Source organism: Rhinolophus sinicus, chromosome 1 (assembly GCF_057876585.1).
Source record: "Rhinolophus sinicus isolate RSI-liver-muscle chromosome 1, RSI-T2T, whole genome shotgun sequence".
NCBI lineage: Eukaryota > Metazoa > Chordata > Mammalia > Chiroptera > Rhinolophidae > Rhinolophus > Rhinolophus sinicus.
In genome coordinates, this window is record NC_142501.1 from 165,170,616 (window position 1) to 165,186,288 (window position 15,673).

Sequence of the window (15,673 nt, forward strand, 5' to 3'; positions counted from 1 at the left end):
ATGAAACGCCTCCAAGGTTATAAGCCATGTGGATAAATGTCTCCACAGTGGAAAAAACTCACAGTGCTGTATTGAAAAAGGAGAGATAACAGCTACTCAGATGTCAGCAACAAATAGTTTTTTACACTCATACTTGTAAAATCTTCGGGAGTGGCCAGGGCTCCACTGCCACCTACTCTTGTTTTTCATCTTTTGGGAATTTGTCTTTTTGTAAAATGCTGCCGGTTATGCCACTGTCACGGAACGGTAAGCATGAAGCCATAACACGAATCCTAGCTATAGGGGCAATAAATGAAAGCCAGCTGTTCAGATGGGGTCTTGGGCTGACAACACACTTGAGGGTGAGGTCCAGGTCAAGTCGCCACTTGAATGAGTCACAGAAGCGACTCAGACTCACAAACTTCCAGGAGACTGAAGGGCAGGGTGCTGACACATCACCCATTCCTAAGGCTCCAATGCTCATACATGCTACTATCAAGGTCTTCCTTTTTTCAGTTATAAAACTATTCTGACCTAAAAACTGAGTTGGTTAATTTTTAAAAGAGGGGTTTTATTTGGTGGGAATCCCAACAAAGGAAATTGAGCGGTTCTTGCAAACTGTTCCCCTCAGGATACCGAAAAACCTGACAGACTCCTGTTATTCCTAGAAACAGCACCTCTATCTCCACAATAATCACAGGATTTATTTTCTAGTTTTGCAACCCACTTAGGTAAAATTGAATAGACAATGAAAAATTATTAGCATCTGATTTTCCTCAAGATTCTCGGGGGACCATTATCTTTTATTTACCACACAGTTCTTAAGACATTATAATAAAGTCACTCGACAGAAAAACTGGCTGAAAAAATATCTGGCTTTGATTCAGGAGGCTGACAGAAATTAAAGTTTTCTTTCTGAACTTAAACCTCAGAGCTATAGATAACTTTTTGAAAATGGATAAATGAATTTTTATAAAATGGAGACAATTCAATCTTTAATTCAAACAGAATATTAAAAACATTTATTAATAAAGTTCAATGCACTCTACAGAATGAAAATGCTATCTTTTCCTATAGATACTTAAAGCTAATGATCCCACTTTTCATTAATATTTGCTAAATCTATATAGCAGCCTCTGGATTTAATTATTTGTTCGGGACCAGAGTGAAGCCAAAGACACACACACAAAAAGAGACTAAACTAAACTGTGAGCAGCTGTTTAAAGAAAAGACTACATACACTTAAAACAGGATTACACACTTTAATCTGATTGACGTGGAAGAAGAAGGGAGGACATGGAAAAAACTTAGTTTTAGCTCGGCTTTAAGCATAACCAGATGCTCCTTTTCCAAAAAGTACACCAAGGTTTTAAAAACCACATTTTATCAGAATACTTCAGAAAAACATACTCTGTGTAATCCAGGAAATACACTATTTGCAGAATAGGAAAATCATCACTGGCAATAAAAGATTAAAACAAAAGAAAGCACCAGGGTTTGGAGCAGTTCTAAGACGAGTATATGTGCAGAAATAGTGCAAATGCTCTTGACTGGCTGCTATGGAAACATGCTAATGAGGACTGGTCCATATCACATCATTTTTTTAAATGTGTTTCTTTGGGAACATGTCAGTGTGGCTGACAGTGACGCTGCCCTTTTAGACACCCAGCTTATTGGCCTGGGTGAGAACAACTTTGAGAACGGGCATGAAAGCGGAGGTCTCGCTGAAGTTGCTGGTGCTCACTATGTGGGTATGGATGGTCAGTCCTTCTGAGTAGTTCCGCATTTCGATGCTCCTTGCAATGTTGTGTAAACCGTTGATGATGGTGGGTGAAAGCTGAAATAAAGGTGGAACCAAGAGAAAGAATTAAATTATGGAGAATTCCCCATGATACCCTCTATAAACATTAAACCTCAAATATTTAAAAGGAGCATGAAAGAAATACTATAAAAAATGTATAACTTATTTAGCATTTCTAGAAATTATGCTATGTTTATTTATGAATTAAACATGTATGACAAGCCAGGTATTTTCTTATAGGAAAAAAGCCAGATTTCCTCCCCGACACTGAAATGCTAACATCTCTCTCCACTTAAGAGCTTCAATTCTTCAATTATTTTAGCTATAGCCTCATAACTTTTAAAAATTTTCCTATGCACGTGAAGGAGCTTAAAGATTCTTAATTATGACACCTTAAAATAAGGATCCAATTTATTTAGAATTTGTCTATAATAGAGATCCTGAACTTTTGGTCTACTTCCATTAGTAGGGCAACAGCCCTCATCATGTACTCAAATTTGTCTGTTTTTTAATAACCCTGTCATCTCTTAAAACCATAAAACCTATAGTTGTTTTCCATGTCATTACATGGCTTACATGTCCATACTTTAGATGGAAGACTTTATTTTGGATCAGTCCATGGACTACACCACTTCCACTGTTATATCAACATTTTTTATTTTGGTTCTCATGAGGTAAATGGCTGTTTTTATCTGATGGGATTGAGGTGGGGAATGAGGAAGAGGAATGCTGAAATGCAAAAATATAAATAAGTCCCAGTTATTTTTTTCTCTCCTATCCTAGTTTCATTAACAAAGCAAAACTATTCTAGAAAGGAATGGAGAGGTGGGGACAAAGGAACAGAAGCCGGTGGATCTACTCCTACTGCTGCCTATCCTCAGTTACAGCACATTAATCTGCTTATCTTGTGGCTATATTTGGCTTTGCCTTTGTGTAATAGCTGTGCTACAAGAAAAGGGTCAGATATCTTAGACTGTGATAAAGATTATAGGTTTGGTCTCTGGAAAACAAAATGTCTTCCCACTTTGATTTCTTAATTCAAGGGACATATAAACAGAAGGCCAGTTACCTTAGGGCCAACAGAAGCCAATTTGTATTTCTATTCTGTTACAAAAAGGGTTAAAATTTCTGTTAAAATTTCTCTCTCTCATGCTCTGCACTGTTCCTTCATCCCGAATGAATATTTTTTTCCCGAATGAATGAAATTTAAGATTCAGTTAAAGCAAAGACCATTCTATCACTGTCATGAGAGTTCTGACCCCAAGCTCAGTATACTCGAGTGCTGATGAAATGCTTATTTCACTAAAAACTAGGAACAAATGTTTATCATAAAACCTTTTTTTTTTTACCCCACAAACTTACTGTCTGTTCCCTAAGTTTATCATACAGAAACTCCAAGCGTTTGCTGGCATCATCTAGCTTCCTCTTGGTTTGCTGCAGGAGAGGGAAAACAGGTAAGTTACATGCGAACATGAACTTTTATCCAAAGAATCTGCCTTACCTCCTTTCACTGACCTTACACTCATGATGTTGAACAGCTTCACCGTATAAAGAAATGGAGGCAACTATGGCCAAGAAACTTGAACAGATTATTAGGACAGAGATCAGGAATCTATCAATGTGGGGAAGGCAAGAAGATAAGACTCTTTCTTCTGGTGTGCAAATGCAGTACTGGTGGGACTTCACGTGGACTGCCAACTCACGTGACAAGGTGTGAGCGTGTACAGGCGCACTACATCCACAGGCCACAGGCAGGGCCGTCTGGCAGCAAGGGGTCAGGGTGCTACAGGAAGGAATGCCTAAGTACAGTCATGATACGTTATGGGTGCTGGAAGGCAAACGTGTAGGTGAACTGGAATCCTTTTTAACCTTGAATCCTTTCAAAAATATTACTTACACACTTAGTCATTTAGTGTGTTTAATCCTGCTTTTTTCTGAGCCTTTAAAACACCCAGAAAAAAAGAAAACTATCTTCTGGTGACTCAAGACTACTAACAGGGAAGAAGTAAAATGAGTTCTTAAATCAAGGATGTCCTCCCCAGCCCCATCCTAGTATTACACGTAGAGTGAGAGAAAACTATTCTAAAACCAAAACTAAAGGATTAAAATCACAATGTGATTAACGTGATGATCTACATGATGCAACAGCTGTAGAAGTGCCAATGTTCTTCACTATTTGCTGAGTGCCTACTAAGTGCCACGCTGGGGACACAGTCTTGTGTCTCACAGAGCTCATATTCCACTGGGTAGGAAAAAGACAGCAAACAACAATACGCTCTATGTCAGATGGTGATGAGTGCCAGGAAGGAAAGTTAACAGGGTAAGGGACTAAAGGTGTTGGGAGTGGTGGGCGGTAAGGACAGGCCTGATGGCTAATGGGACATGTAAGCAGGAGCCTGGAACCAGTGAGGAGTGAGCAATGCAGTTATGTTGGGAAGAGTGCCAGGCAGAAGGGGCAGCAAGGGCAAGCCCCTGATGCTGACGTGCTCTTGGCACGTCTGAGGAAGGAACGCCAGTGTGTCGTAAGAGGAGCGAGGAAGAGAGAAAGCCATCAAGGATACCATTACAAACTAATTTGTGCTGCAAATTACCTTGTGTCGTTTAGACATAATTAAAGTGAAAATAGGAATACTATAAAAATGATTCCAACTATTGATTAAAATGGACTTACGTGGAAGGGAATCTTTACAGTCCCTGTTCAAAGCTACCCACAGGAGCCCTACCCCAAGGGGGCAGGGGCAGCTGAGCAAGCAAGAGAGAATATAATAACTTCCCTCGCAACTAGGTACAGGAATTAGAGGAACAGTTTGTCTTTTGGGGCTCTCTGCTGCCCAGGGCTCCTGTGGACCCAGAAGAAAGACAGCACAGTGACCTAGAGGAGGTTAAGCTCAACAAAAATTTACTGAGCTGGGCAATGAGTTCTGTGTCCTCCCAAGCTCTCCATACTGCCTCATGCGTGAAGGAGGACTGGAGTTTCCCCCCATTTTTATTGGAACTCCTCTATTTTTGAATGACTGTGGCCTATCTATTTAAAGACTGCGCATACGGGATGTGTTTACCTGGCTATCAGCTTCCTCTGCTCTGTCCTATAATAGCTTGGTCTTTCCATCACTCCCAGAATGTCAGGCGCTAAGCTTTATGTTAACCTTTTCCTGCCTCTCTGCTTTCAGGATACTTTTAGTACAGGGAATTGCTTTCCAAAAGAACAGCAGAAGGCTGAACATACTAATACTCAATGTTGATAAAACAACAAATTCCAGAAGCTGTTTTTCAAGCAGACAAGTGGCCAGTGGCTAAATAAGTCTATTCAACATTTGCTGGCAGAAACTGAAATTTCATCTAAAACAAAACTGACCTTGTGGCGTTTTTGTCGTTGCCAATACACAGACATCCTCTAAGTAAACTAAGTAAAATCAGTTGCTTTAACTATGACTCCAACCAATATCTAAAACATTTAACTATTTTTAAGATCTTTGCAAAGTTACGTATAAGATTATCTGTTAATAATTTCGATGTGAGTTCAGAAAAAAACCCAGAGTCGGGTTGTTTTGCATGCCACCATTCTGTTCTGGTTAATGTGCCAAACACGAGGTTTGCTGATGAGAAGTGCACACAGTGGTTGAGAGCATGAATTCTGGAGCCAGACTGGGTTTGAATGCTGCCTCTGACCTTGGGTGTTACTTAACTACTTTGCAGTAATTTCCTCATCTGTGAAATAAAGATGACAAATCTACCTACCATGGGGATTGTTGTGAGGATTAAATAAATTTATATATAAAAAGTAATTACATTTTTATATGTAAAGCAAACTATATTAAGTACTAGCTTGATTACTTTTGTACAAACTTTAAAATACATCTTGTAGGACTTCAAGCAATAATTATAGAACTTCATAAAGCACTATTTTAATTAAGCAAAATACGAGAACAGATACATACAGGATCTGTGGCTGAAGAGAAACAGCGCTGGATAAGGTCCTCAAATGTGGTCTTTAGAATGAGGTGCTCGTCTGGAATAGGTTTCTTGGTGATTTTTTCTGTTGGCAAAGATTGCACATGCTGGAAGAAACAATACCACAAAATGAGCAGAAATGACGAGAAGCTACCTAATACACTAAGCCCTGAAACTCTGTGATAGAGAGAAACCACTGACCTTGTAGACAGGCTATTCAAAACCAAATGTAAAATAAACATGTTAAATCACTTAAGTAAAAATGAAAATCAGATATCCAGTAAAAGGTACAGGTACTCCTCCTGCAGCTTTGATTCTCAATAACAGGACTAGATATAAAGTATTTAATTAGTTATGGAACATATGTCGATCACTACTGTATATAACTGATGGAAAGTAGACCTGTGCCACTAGGAAATAAAAAGAACAAGACATTTATAACATAGGCTGTCAGAATGCCTGCGTGTTCTGCTTGTCGGCTCATTTTTGTCTCTCCTGGCGTTCTTCTATTCTTTACTCTTGGAAATTGTTAACTGGGCTATTATCAAACTGCAAGATTACATCAAAGGTTAGGATAGAAGAAACCATAATGTTACTGAGTGTAAAGATGGAAAAACAAAGAAGGAATGTTTATATTTTTAAAGTTTTGATTTATTAGTTCATTCATTCAAAAAATATTACGCAATTATGGGCCAGGCACTGGTATGTACTGGTCTGCCAATACTGAAATTATCTCTGCCCTCAAGGACTTTACAGGCTAATGGAAAGAAAGTTTAAAAATGGCATAAATGTATGTAAAATAGCAACTGTGGCAAGTTAACATCAGTGGAACCGAAAGACAATGCAACTGAGGGAAAGACTGCCTTCAGGAAATTATATTGGAAGGGTAAGTAGGACTTCACCAGTTAAAATGAGAAGGAAAAGCATTCCAGATGGAGGAAGAACACATACAAAGGAAAGATCATGATACAAGAAGACTAAAAGGAGGCCAGTGTGACTGGAGCAGACAGAGACCAGGGGAGTGTGAGCTGAGGCCTTCCAGACAATGTGAAATATTCTGGTGTTTTCCTGAGAACAGTGGGAAGCTGTAATGTTTTAAGTAAAGAGGAGACAAGCCCACATTACAGATGGGTCAAAGTAGATGCTGGCAGACCAATTAGAGGCTCCTGCACTGCTGTAGACTGGAGATGAACGGAGCATGGACCAGACTGGAAACACAGAGAAGAAGGGATTTGAGAGAGATTTTAAAGTAATAGCAACAAGATTTGGGGATAGATTTGAAAAAGAAGTTAAAGGAAAAAGTATAAAGATGTCCCCAGATTTTTGGTTGGATTGAATAGGTGCCATTCACTGAAACAGGAAACACTAAAAGAAGACTGACTAGGTTTGGGAGGAAGGCTATGAATTAGGTTTGGACATGTTGAGTGTGAGGTGCCTTAGAGACATCCAAGTAGGCAGGCAGCTGAATATTATGGCCTGGCAGAACACATACATCTATACAGCTCTCTTTCACTGGTAACTGAGGTTCTGGTCTAGAGGAGTATGGCATGAGCACCCAGGTTTTAACAAAAGTGAATGGCTGGGTTGCTTCCCCAACTAACATAGACTTGTAATCATAAAAAAAAAAAAATAACAATACATCTTTATAATTTATATTCTTATGGAAAGAAGCAAGTCCTCCCACCTCCATCAAAATACTGGTTTTTATAATGCAACTTAGTATTTAGACGTTTTTTAGGCAGAACTATCTCTTAAGAACAAAGCATACTCTTGTGATAGATATACAACTGTTACAAATTTGAGTTCAACGAGTCAAAAACAAAATCAGAAGAATTAGTTTTATACATGGGCAGGAATTTGTTTCATCTTATGTTAAACTTTGTACCAAGCTCTTTATTTTTCACGAATAGATAAAAATGTTTATCTTTGTGTATCTAAGTCAGTTACACGGAAATGTAACAGACTTTTCATCATCTAGAACCCTGCCAACTAACAGTCTGCATGTAAAAAGCAAGTACAAATTTGTATCTCCATCTGAAGATAAGGCTCTATATTATTAGCCCTTATAGGCACACAAGAAAAGACATAACACATCACATTTTTATTTTACAGTTTAAAGGCAAAAGCCTTTGGAAACAGCTTCTGCTTAGCAACCTTGGAAGCAAATACGGGATTCAACTGATCTTAAATTGTGGCCACTGATTAGGTCAAATGAAATACTGCAGTTGCCAAGCTATAGTAAATATACAGTAGCCAATACATAAGCCCCTTCTAGGAAGTTTGTATATGGCCATGTAATATTATTGAAAAATAATATGCATACATGATCAATCTTTAAAAAAGGGTTACTACTTTTTATTCAGTTTGTCTAAATCAAAACCAAATCTAGATGTTCGTTAATTAAGGTGTAACCAAAGAAGTTAATACATTTAAAAGAATTTACTGAAACAGAGCCATCTCTCCATTGCACGTCCACAGATTTATGGTTACCTGGATGGTATTTCCAATAGGAGCCCCTGGGGCACCCTCGATATTGGGCTTTGAGAAAGATGATGGCATGCCTGGTTGACCAAGGGGTTGCTGTATGCCATGGAAGGAGGGCTGGCCACCTGGAAGATGTGGCTGTGGGAATGACGCTTGGCTTGGCAGTGGTACTGGAGCTGAAGGTTGTTGCTGCAGCATCTGTGACTGGGGGTCACCCAAGGGGTTCATGATTGGCGATGTGATAGGAACAGGAGGCATAAAGTTTTCAGGCATCTTTTCAAAGATGGTAATAAAAGGGAACAAGAGTTAGAAAAAAAAACGATAGCAACATTTCCTCAGCTTAAGTAAGGAAGTTAGACTACTCCATGGTTACAAATTTTATTTTTTTTAATACTGGTAGAATACTTTTCAAATGAAATGTTATGCAGAATTCTAGAGTAAAACATAAAACTAGAGCTAATCTGGCTAAGGGGTGGAGAGCTCAAACCCAGACTTGTCAGTTTCCCGTTTTTCTTCCACATACTCCCATAATGAGGAGGCAACACCATGGTGTTTTTGAAAGAGGATGTCAAAGTCTGGAGAATTATATCTAGCAAGACTAAAATCAGACATGCCAAATGTGCGTTTGTGTGTTCAATATGGTCATGATGTAATACCCTTTTCCTAGCTAGATCACTAAGTAGATACTACCTGTTAATCACACTTAAAGTAGTAGATTAAGTTTCTGATTATTATTAACTTAAATTTGGGGTTTTCTTGCTCATTTAGTGTCTCCCAATTTTAGGTTACAGCCTCTCATTACTATATTTGGGGGAAGGAAAGCACTAGGATTAAAAAAAAAATGTACAAAATGGCTTGGGGAGAAAAAAGGAAAGAAGAATCTTATCTTGTCCTCTAACAGCTCTCAATAGTTACTGACATATAAACAATATTTAGCTACAAGACTATTTCTTCATTCATATTATATGTGATCGACAAAAATAGTCCAAAATATAATTACCAAATTCATGATTACTGTTGGAACCCCAAAACCAAAGTAACTCCTAAAGAAAAATTCATTTGAGAAGCCTACTCTTTGAGTTTCCTACTCTTTGAAAGATATCTGTTGGGAATTTGATGTTAAGTTGAAATACACTTTAAATATATCAGTCAGTAAGCTTTGCCTTTAAAAGTGCAGTGTGGTATGTTCCAAGTGGCTACATGATTAACAGAACATTTGTAGACAACTGGATGGACATCTTTTTCTAATACCTTCTTCTTCTTGGGTACTCTGTTCAAAGCTGGAGGATCATTCCAACCATTCTGAGGACCTATAACAGATAACAGAGGGCATTGTCCTTTAGAATCCTGAAAAGACTAAAACTAAATTGTATCCATCACAGAATACCTTCAAATTCTGTCTTAGCCCTGAGATAACAAAAGTTTTACCAGCTGAGGTGTGGGTGACCACTATGTAGCCCTGGATTCTCACTCATTACCTCTAATAATCACAAGGCCTTGGCTTAGTAGGCAAGATACCTTGATATTAAAGTGAAAGAGCTGTGCTAACTTTAAGGATAGTGATGAAGTCTTTCTGTCTATATTGGTATCTAGCCTTCAAGATCTATAAATAGTTCTCCCCTAATAATGAAAGAATAAATCACTTGAGTCTACTTTTAAAAAGGCTTCTGACAGACAACATACAAAAAAGAATAAAAGTAATCATCTATTTCCCAAGAGGGAAATTCAACATAAGCAAATCATCCACATGGTAGAAACAAAGTTAAAGAAAGCAGAGCCCAAGTACACAACACCAGTAATTTTCATCATCTTTAGGAATTACTGACATGTAAACCTTAGGAATTACTTACACAGTAGAAAAGGGAATTCAAATATTGATGATAAGATTTTTTAATGCTACAAAACAAATTCCAGGATGGCAGCAAATGTAAAATTAAACTACTATCAACTTTAGTAAATTTCCTCTAAAAAAACACCGTCATCTCAAAGTGAGAAATGAACATAAGTAGCAGAACTCATTTAGTACTCTCATGCCGGTATCTTTAAAGAAAAAAGGAATAAAACATGCCAGAAATAAGATAGGATAATTTTTAAATCACAATATAAGCATGTTAGAATTCATTGAGTTTTGTGTATTGTATATGTAAAGACAAAAAAATCACTCCTCTTTCAATTAAATATCCTTTCAGCATTTCACCTTTTGTTTCATTGATATCCACATTAAATCACAAAATTGCTGAGCAAACCAAAGAACCTGTGATTCATACATAATGTCACAGAATTTTTTTTTAAACAAGATCTTCTCCTAACCAGCATGTACGATTTACCTTGATTTTAAAGATGGAATTAATTTTCTATAAGTTTACTAGAAGACAGAATGCCAAATGAACCTCAAAACACTCAAAAACTAATCACAAAATATTAAGCCACATGCTGCTCTCTGCTTAGCAAATTCTTAAAGTTCTAGCCATACATTGATTAATCATTCAAATCTCTCCCATCACCTTCTAATCTTATTCATATCTAAGACAATCTTGGTATAGTCGTTGTCTTTATGTCTGTATGAAATAGCCGACTTTTATGATTTAAAGCTATTTGTGTCACCATATTAATTCAATCAGTTCTAATATCTGATTCATTAAGAAGCCAAATAAAAAATTGATACTGATCAGATTTAGGATATTATCAGCTTTGAAGTTTACATGCATTATTGTGAATATCCAATCATTAATTGCATTCAATGATTCAGAGATTTCCACAGGTATATTTTATAACCAATTCACCTTCCAATATAGGTGCCTGGTCTTGTATAGGCTCATTTTCTGTAGACAAAATATAAAAGTCACTTCAACAGTATTATAAAAGACACTGTAAAGTCTACTTTTCATTTTATAATTGTTTCTTCTCCCTCTATCAACTCCTAGAAAGAACTAATTTTATAAGGGAATAAAACTTACTGTTTAATCAAGTCACATGAAATGTCTTATCTAATAAAGAAAGTATTCAGTTTGGGGGTAAAGCAAATTAATTTAAGTTGTATCAGTTTCAATTACTGTTAAACGTCACCTTTTTTCTTACTGTGCTAGCTGCCTCTTTTAAAATTTTGTTCTTTCCTATTTAAAATAATTTTTCCCCAATTGTTTGCATGGATTTTTTTTCTAATTGATCAATGAAGCTCAGAAATATCTCTGGCGGGAGAGCACTTCCTAACATGTTATAACTAATGTGTCCATTTTAGTGTTATTTAAAGCTGTGAATCTAAATCAGCTGAAGATTTTGTTAAAATTCGGATTCTCATTCATATAGTGTGGGGCCTGCTCCCGGGTAATGCCAATGCTGCTGGTCAAAACCCTTTTTAGTAGCAGGGATTTAAAGTGAAATGGGAGGCTTTCTACACTGGCCTGCAGACTTCAGTACTGCACTTGTTAAAGATCAACATGTCAGACAATCTTAAGATGGTGCCACTCCACTGCTGGATTTGGGAGGCCCCAAATGTGTGCATTCTGGAGAAATTGTAATTTCTGGGGTCACCTCATGAATATGATTATACACGAGAACTGGCCCAGTAAATATGTAACCACTTCTTATAGTCTTTTCTGTAAGACTATATGGACCTGCAGACTGTTTGGCACAAGTCTTCCCGCCATCACTACTTCTCTTAACAGAACTGGTTTGTGGCAGTGGACAAGAGGCGAGAAGGCTGAAAACTAATACAGCAATTCCAAAATTGTCAGATATTCAGGTCAGGCCAGGCCCAACTTCAAATCAAAAGCGTGCATGAAGATATATTGCGTGCACACAGATATAACTTAGGAATTTAACTATCTTCATTTGGGGAGAGAGGAACCAAGACAATAGAGCAATTATATCAGTGAGTTCGGTTCAATTTGAGCTCTACTCAATAAGCATGTGCCTCAGAGAAATCTGTGAGGTGGGAGAGGTAATCTCATAGCTTGAAATCTCACTGTATGGAGTTTATGAATAGATGCTTTTCTGTCCAATATGGCTCCAAAATATAAACCAACTTCTCCATCAAGGACTTAACTGAAGAAAGGAGTGCTGAAAAGACAATTGACTATAAGTGATTTCCTATTTTTGCCTTAAATGAAGACTTTACAACCTAACTCCCCCTGCAAGACATGACCTCATAGCACTGTAGTTAAAAAAACTCTGGGAGTCATGTGTGCATTACAACAGAGGACTGACCTGATTGGCAGCTACTAATGTATTCTTTAGCACCAGACTTCAGCTTCTGGGCAGAGGGGTGGATATATTGCAAACCAAAAGGTACTGAAAATAGTTTGGCCTTGACTCTCTTTTTTAAGAAGTAGTCCCAACAATATGTCCTCTATCCCTGCCCCATGAGAGGCAAAATCAGAAGATGAGAGCAGTTTTTCCTCTAACCTCTCATGGTGACTTACGTCTGAAAGGGTTCCCTGATTTCACAAACTACCGTGCTTCCTCGAAAATAAGACCTAGCTGGACCATCAGCTCTAATGCGTCTTTTGGGGCAAAAATTAATATAAGACACGGTCTTATATTATATAAGACCTTTATATTAAAATAAGACCAGGTCTTATATAAGACCAATATAATAATATAATATAATATAATATAATATAATATAATATAATATAATATAATACTGGTTCTTATATTAATTTTTGCTCCAAAAGTCGCATTAGAGCTGATGGTTCTGCTAGGTCTTATTTTTGGGGAAACACATACTACTTCACACATGGACAGAATTAAAAGAAAAAAAGAAAACAACAGTGTTGGTGTGAATGTGGAGAAACTGGAACTCCTGTGCACTGCTGGTGGCAACATAAATCGGTGCAGCCATTGTGGGAAAACAGTATGGTGGTTCCTCAAAAACTGAAACATTGAATTACAATTTGATCCAGCAATTCCACTTCTGGTTTTATGCCCCCCAAAACTGAAAGCAGCAACTTGAACATATATTTGTATATCCATGTTCATACCAACATTATTCACAATAGCCAAAATGCTCATATACAGATGAATGGATAAACAAAATGCTGTATACACATACAATGAAATATTATTCAGCCTTAAAAAGGAAAGACATTCTGATATGTGCTACAATATGGATGAATCTTGAAGACAGTGAAAACAGCCAATTACAAAAGGACAAATATTGTATGAGTCTATTTATATAAGGTACCTGGAGTAGTCAGATACATGGAGACAGAAAGTGGTTACCAGAGGCCGGGGGAGGGGGCAGTTATAGTTTCACTGTAGGACGATGAAAAAGTTCTGGAGACAGATAGCAGTGATGACTGTACAACGTGAATGTACTTACTGTTACCAAACTATACCCTTAAAAATTATTAAAATGGTGAATTGCATGTTATGTATATTTTAACCATATTTAAAAGTTTTATTACATGCACACATAAAACATACATATAAGTATGCATGTATGTTTATGAAGGAAATAAATAAACCTAAATTATTAGTGGTTATATTTGGGTGGTAGAATTATAATTTTATTCTTATTTTATACTATTTGGAGTCTTACAAAATCCTATAGGGAGAAATTAATAAAAATCAAGGGAAAATTAATTTAAAAACTGAATATGGCATGTTGCTGGATATGGAGACCCCTATTCAAGTTAATGTAGAGATTAGTCTTTCACAGTTCTTTGGGGAAGAAAGAGGGAACAGCTCAGTCATACACACACAAGTGGAACCGCATACCATCCTTACTTGAATCCCAATTCTCACTGGGAAACTTCTTAGCTATTCTTGCAGGAACACAATGATAGTATCTATGTATTGGCTAAGATACTTTTCAGTGGACTCACAAAATATTAGCACTGATGATATAGAGACTTTTGGCTAGAAGATAATTTAAGATGAAGCGAATAGAGCATCCTTGTCAACAATATACATCTCCTTCCCCCTAAACGCCTAGCATGTCACCTTTAAAAAAGAAAAGGTGACAAAATTAAAATTTATAAAGACTCGCATCTTTAAGGTTATCTCCACTGACATAAACCAGAACTTTCCCCCAAAAAGTAAGGAAGGCTATCATGCTCCTTTCTTTCATTTAAAAGGTTAAAACCAGGCCTTTATAATTTGACTAAGAAATATTTATGAAAATTAAATTTTTTCAGAATACTGTTTTATGAAAATATACAACATTATGCCCCTTAAAGACTCTTCTTTGCAAAGAAGTACAAGACTATATACCTAAATTAAATTTTCCATTGTTTAACAAAATCAGTAATGTTCACTCAAAGATAGCTTCATGACAGCTTGAAGGTCATTTTATCAGAAAACAATTTTTTTTGAGTAAAATTCTATTTGAAAGTGCTTACCCTTAGTAACAAGCACACATTAAACCAGGGACACAAAGACAGAAAAAACTATCAGTATCCTACTTATTCTAGACAGAACAAGGAAAACTTACTTTCTGTGCTGCCACCAGTGAACCAATATTTCACTATCCTAACTCAGGCTGTTAACACAGTACACCCAGAACTGGGAGAGAGCCTGCTTTCCTTATCTCTGATTCAGCCATGCTACCCAGTCTTGTTTTGTAGGACCACTCCCCGACTAACCTCCCTCAAGTACCAATGCAACCATGCCTCTGAGCATCCAAATCCCTTCACTAGAACTTTTCTGCTTACCGTATGAAGTATAAAATTCTTGCCTTGGCATTTAAGGCTTTCCAAAATTTGACCCAACTACAAAATTTATGTTCTAACTTATAACAAAACTATGTGCTGTTTACTAGAAATGTACTGTCTTTTCTGCCTCCCTACCTCTGCCTGGAATAATTGTGATTATAGACTGAATAGGTAGATACTCATTAAGAATTTACTGAATTTTAAAAAAAAATTACTGAATGAATGTTTTAATGATTATAACATTAGTTTCTCTGAGCGTGGGCACACAATTTTGTGGTTCCCCAATAGTCAGAGGGCTTGAAAATCCTAGTGTCTGTCAAGAATCACTCACTGGACAAGCAGAATTTCCAAATTCTATTAGGGAACCATGATAGGATCTAAGATACATTAAAACAAAGATAATATTTTCAGTCAGTTACTTGTATAACCTAAGCAAAATTTTCAGGAAATCAAAAAAATAAAATATGATAAAGCTGTAACTGTTAATTAAAATATAGGAAACTATTAACATGCAAGAGGTAACAAAGCAGCTAGCTTAGTGCATGCTGACTATTGAAAAAGTTTGTTTGGCTTCTTCTTCCTATTAGTCACTCTGTTTCTCAGCCAGGTTAGAACATTCTGTTACTTTGTATATAAGCAAAGACTTTATCTCATAGCCAAATGCACTTTTGCTTAAGAAAAAAGATATCCATGCAACTATTTAACTTGGATGATGAAGTAACAAATGCCTAAAACAGTGTTGCTAAATGATTTTTCTAATTCCAACACTGACAGCTATTTCTATCACACCAGGGCTATACTG

General features: G+C 36.9%; 1 protein-coding gene across 20 annotated transcripts in view; it reads right to left on the reverse strand.

Moving 5' to 3' along the window:
* Positions 1 to 1,227: 1,227 nt before the first annotated feature.
* Positions 1,228 to 15,673, reverse strand: part of SEC31A (SEC31 homolog A, COPII component) — a 63,945-nt gene continuing 49,499 nt past the window's right edge. For 11 of the 20 annotated variants that reach the window (XM_074324226.2, XM_074324210.2, XM_074324197.2 and 8 more), the window contains 5 exons: positions 9,467 to 9,525; positions 8,222 to 8,488; positions 5,719 to 5,838; positions 3,143 to 3,214; positions 1,228 to 1,816 (listed from right to left, as the gene is read on the reverse strand). In XM_074324226.2, coding sequence (XP_074180327.1) covers positions 1,637 to 1,816; positions 3,143 to 3,214; positions 5,719 to 5,838; positions 8,222 to 8,488; positions 9,467 to 9,525 — 698 coding nt within the window. In that variant the 3' untranslated portion in view covers positions 1,228 to 1,636. Of the gene's footprint in view, positions 1,817 to 3,142; positions 3,215 to 5,718; positions 5,839 to 8,221; positions 8,489 to 9,466; positions 9,526 to 10,998; positions 11,038 to 15,673 lie in introns of all 20 variants that reach the window. The other 9 variants (XM_074324190.2, XM_019731340.3, XM_019731342.3 and 6 more) reach the window with 1 other exon arrangement.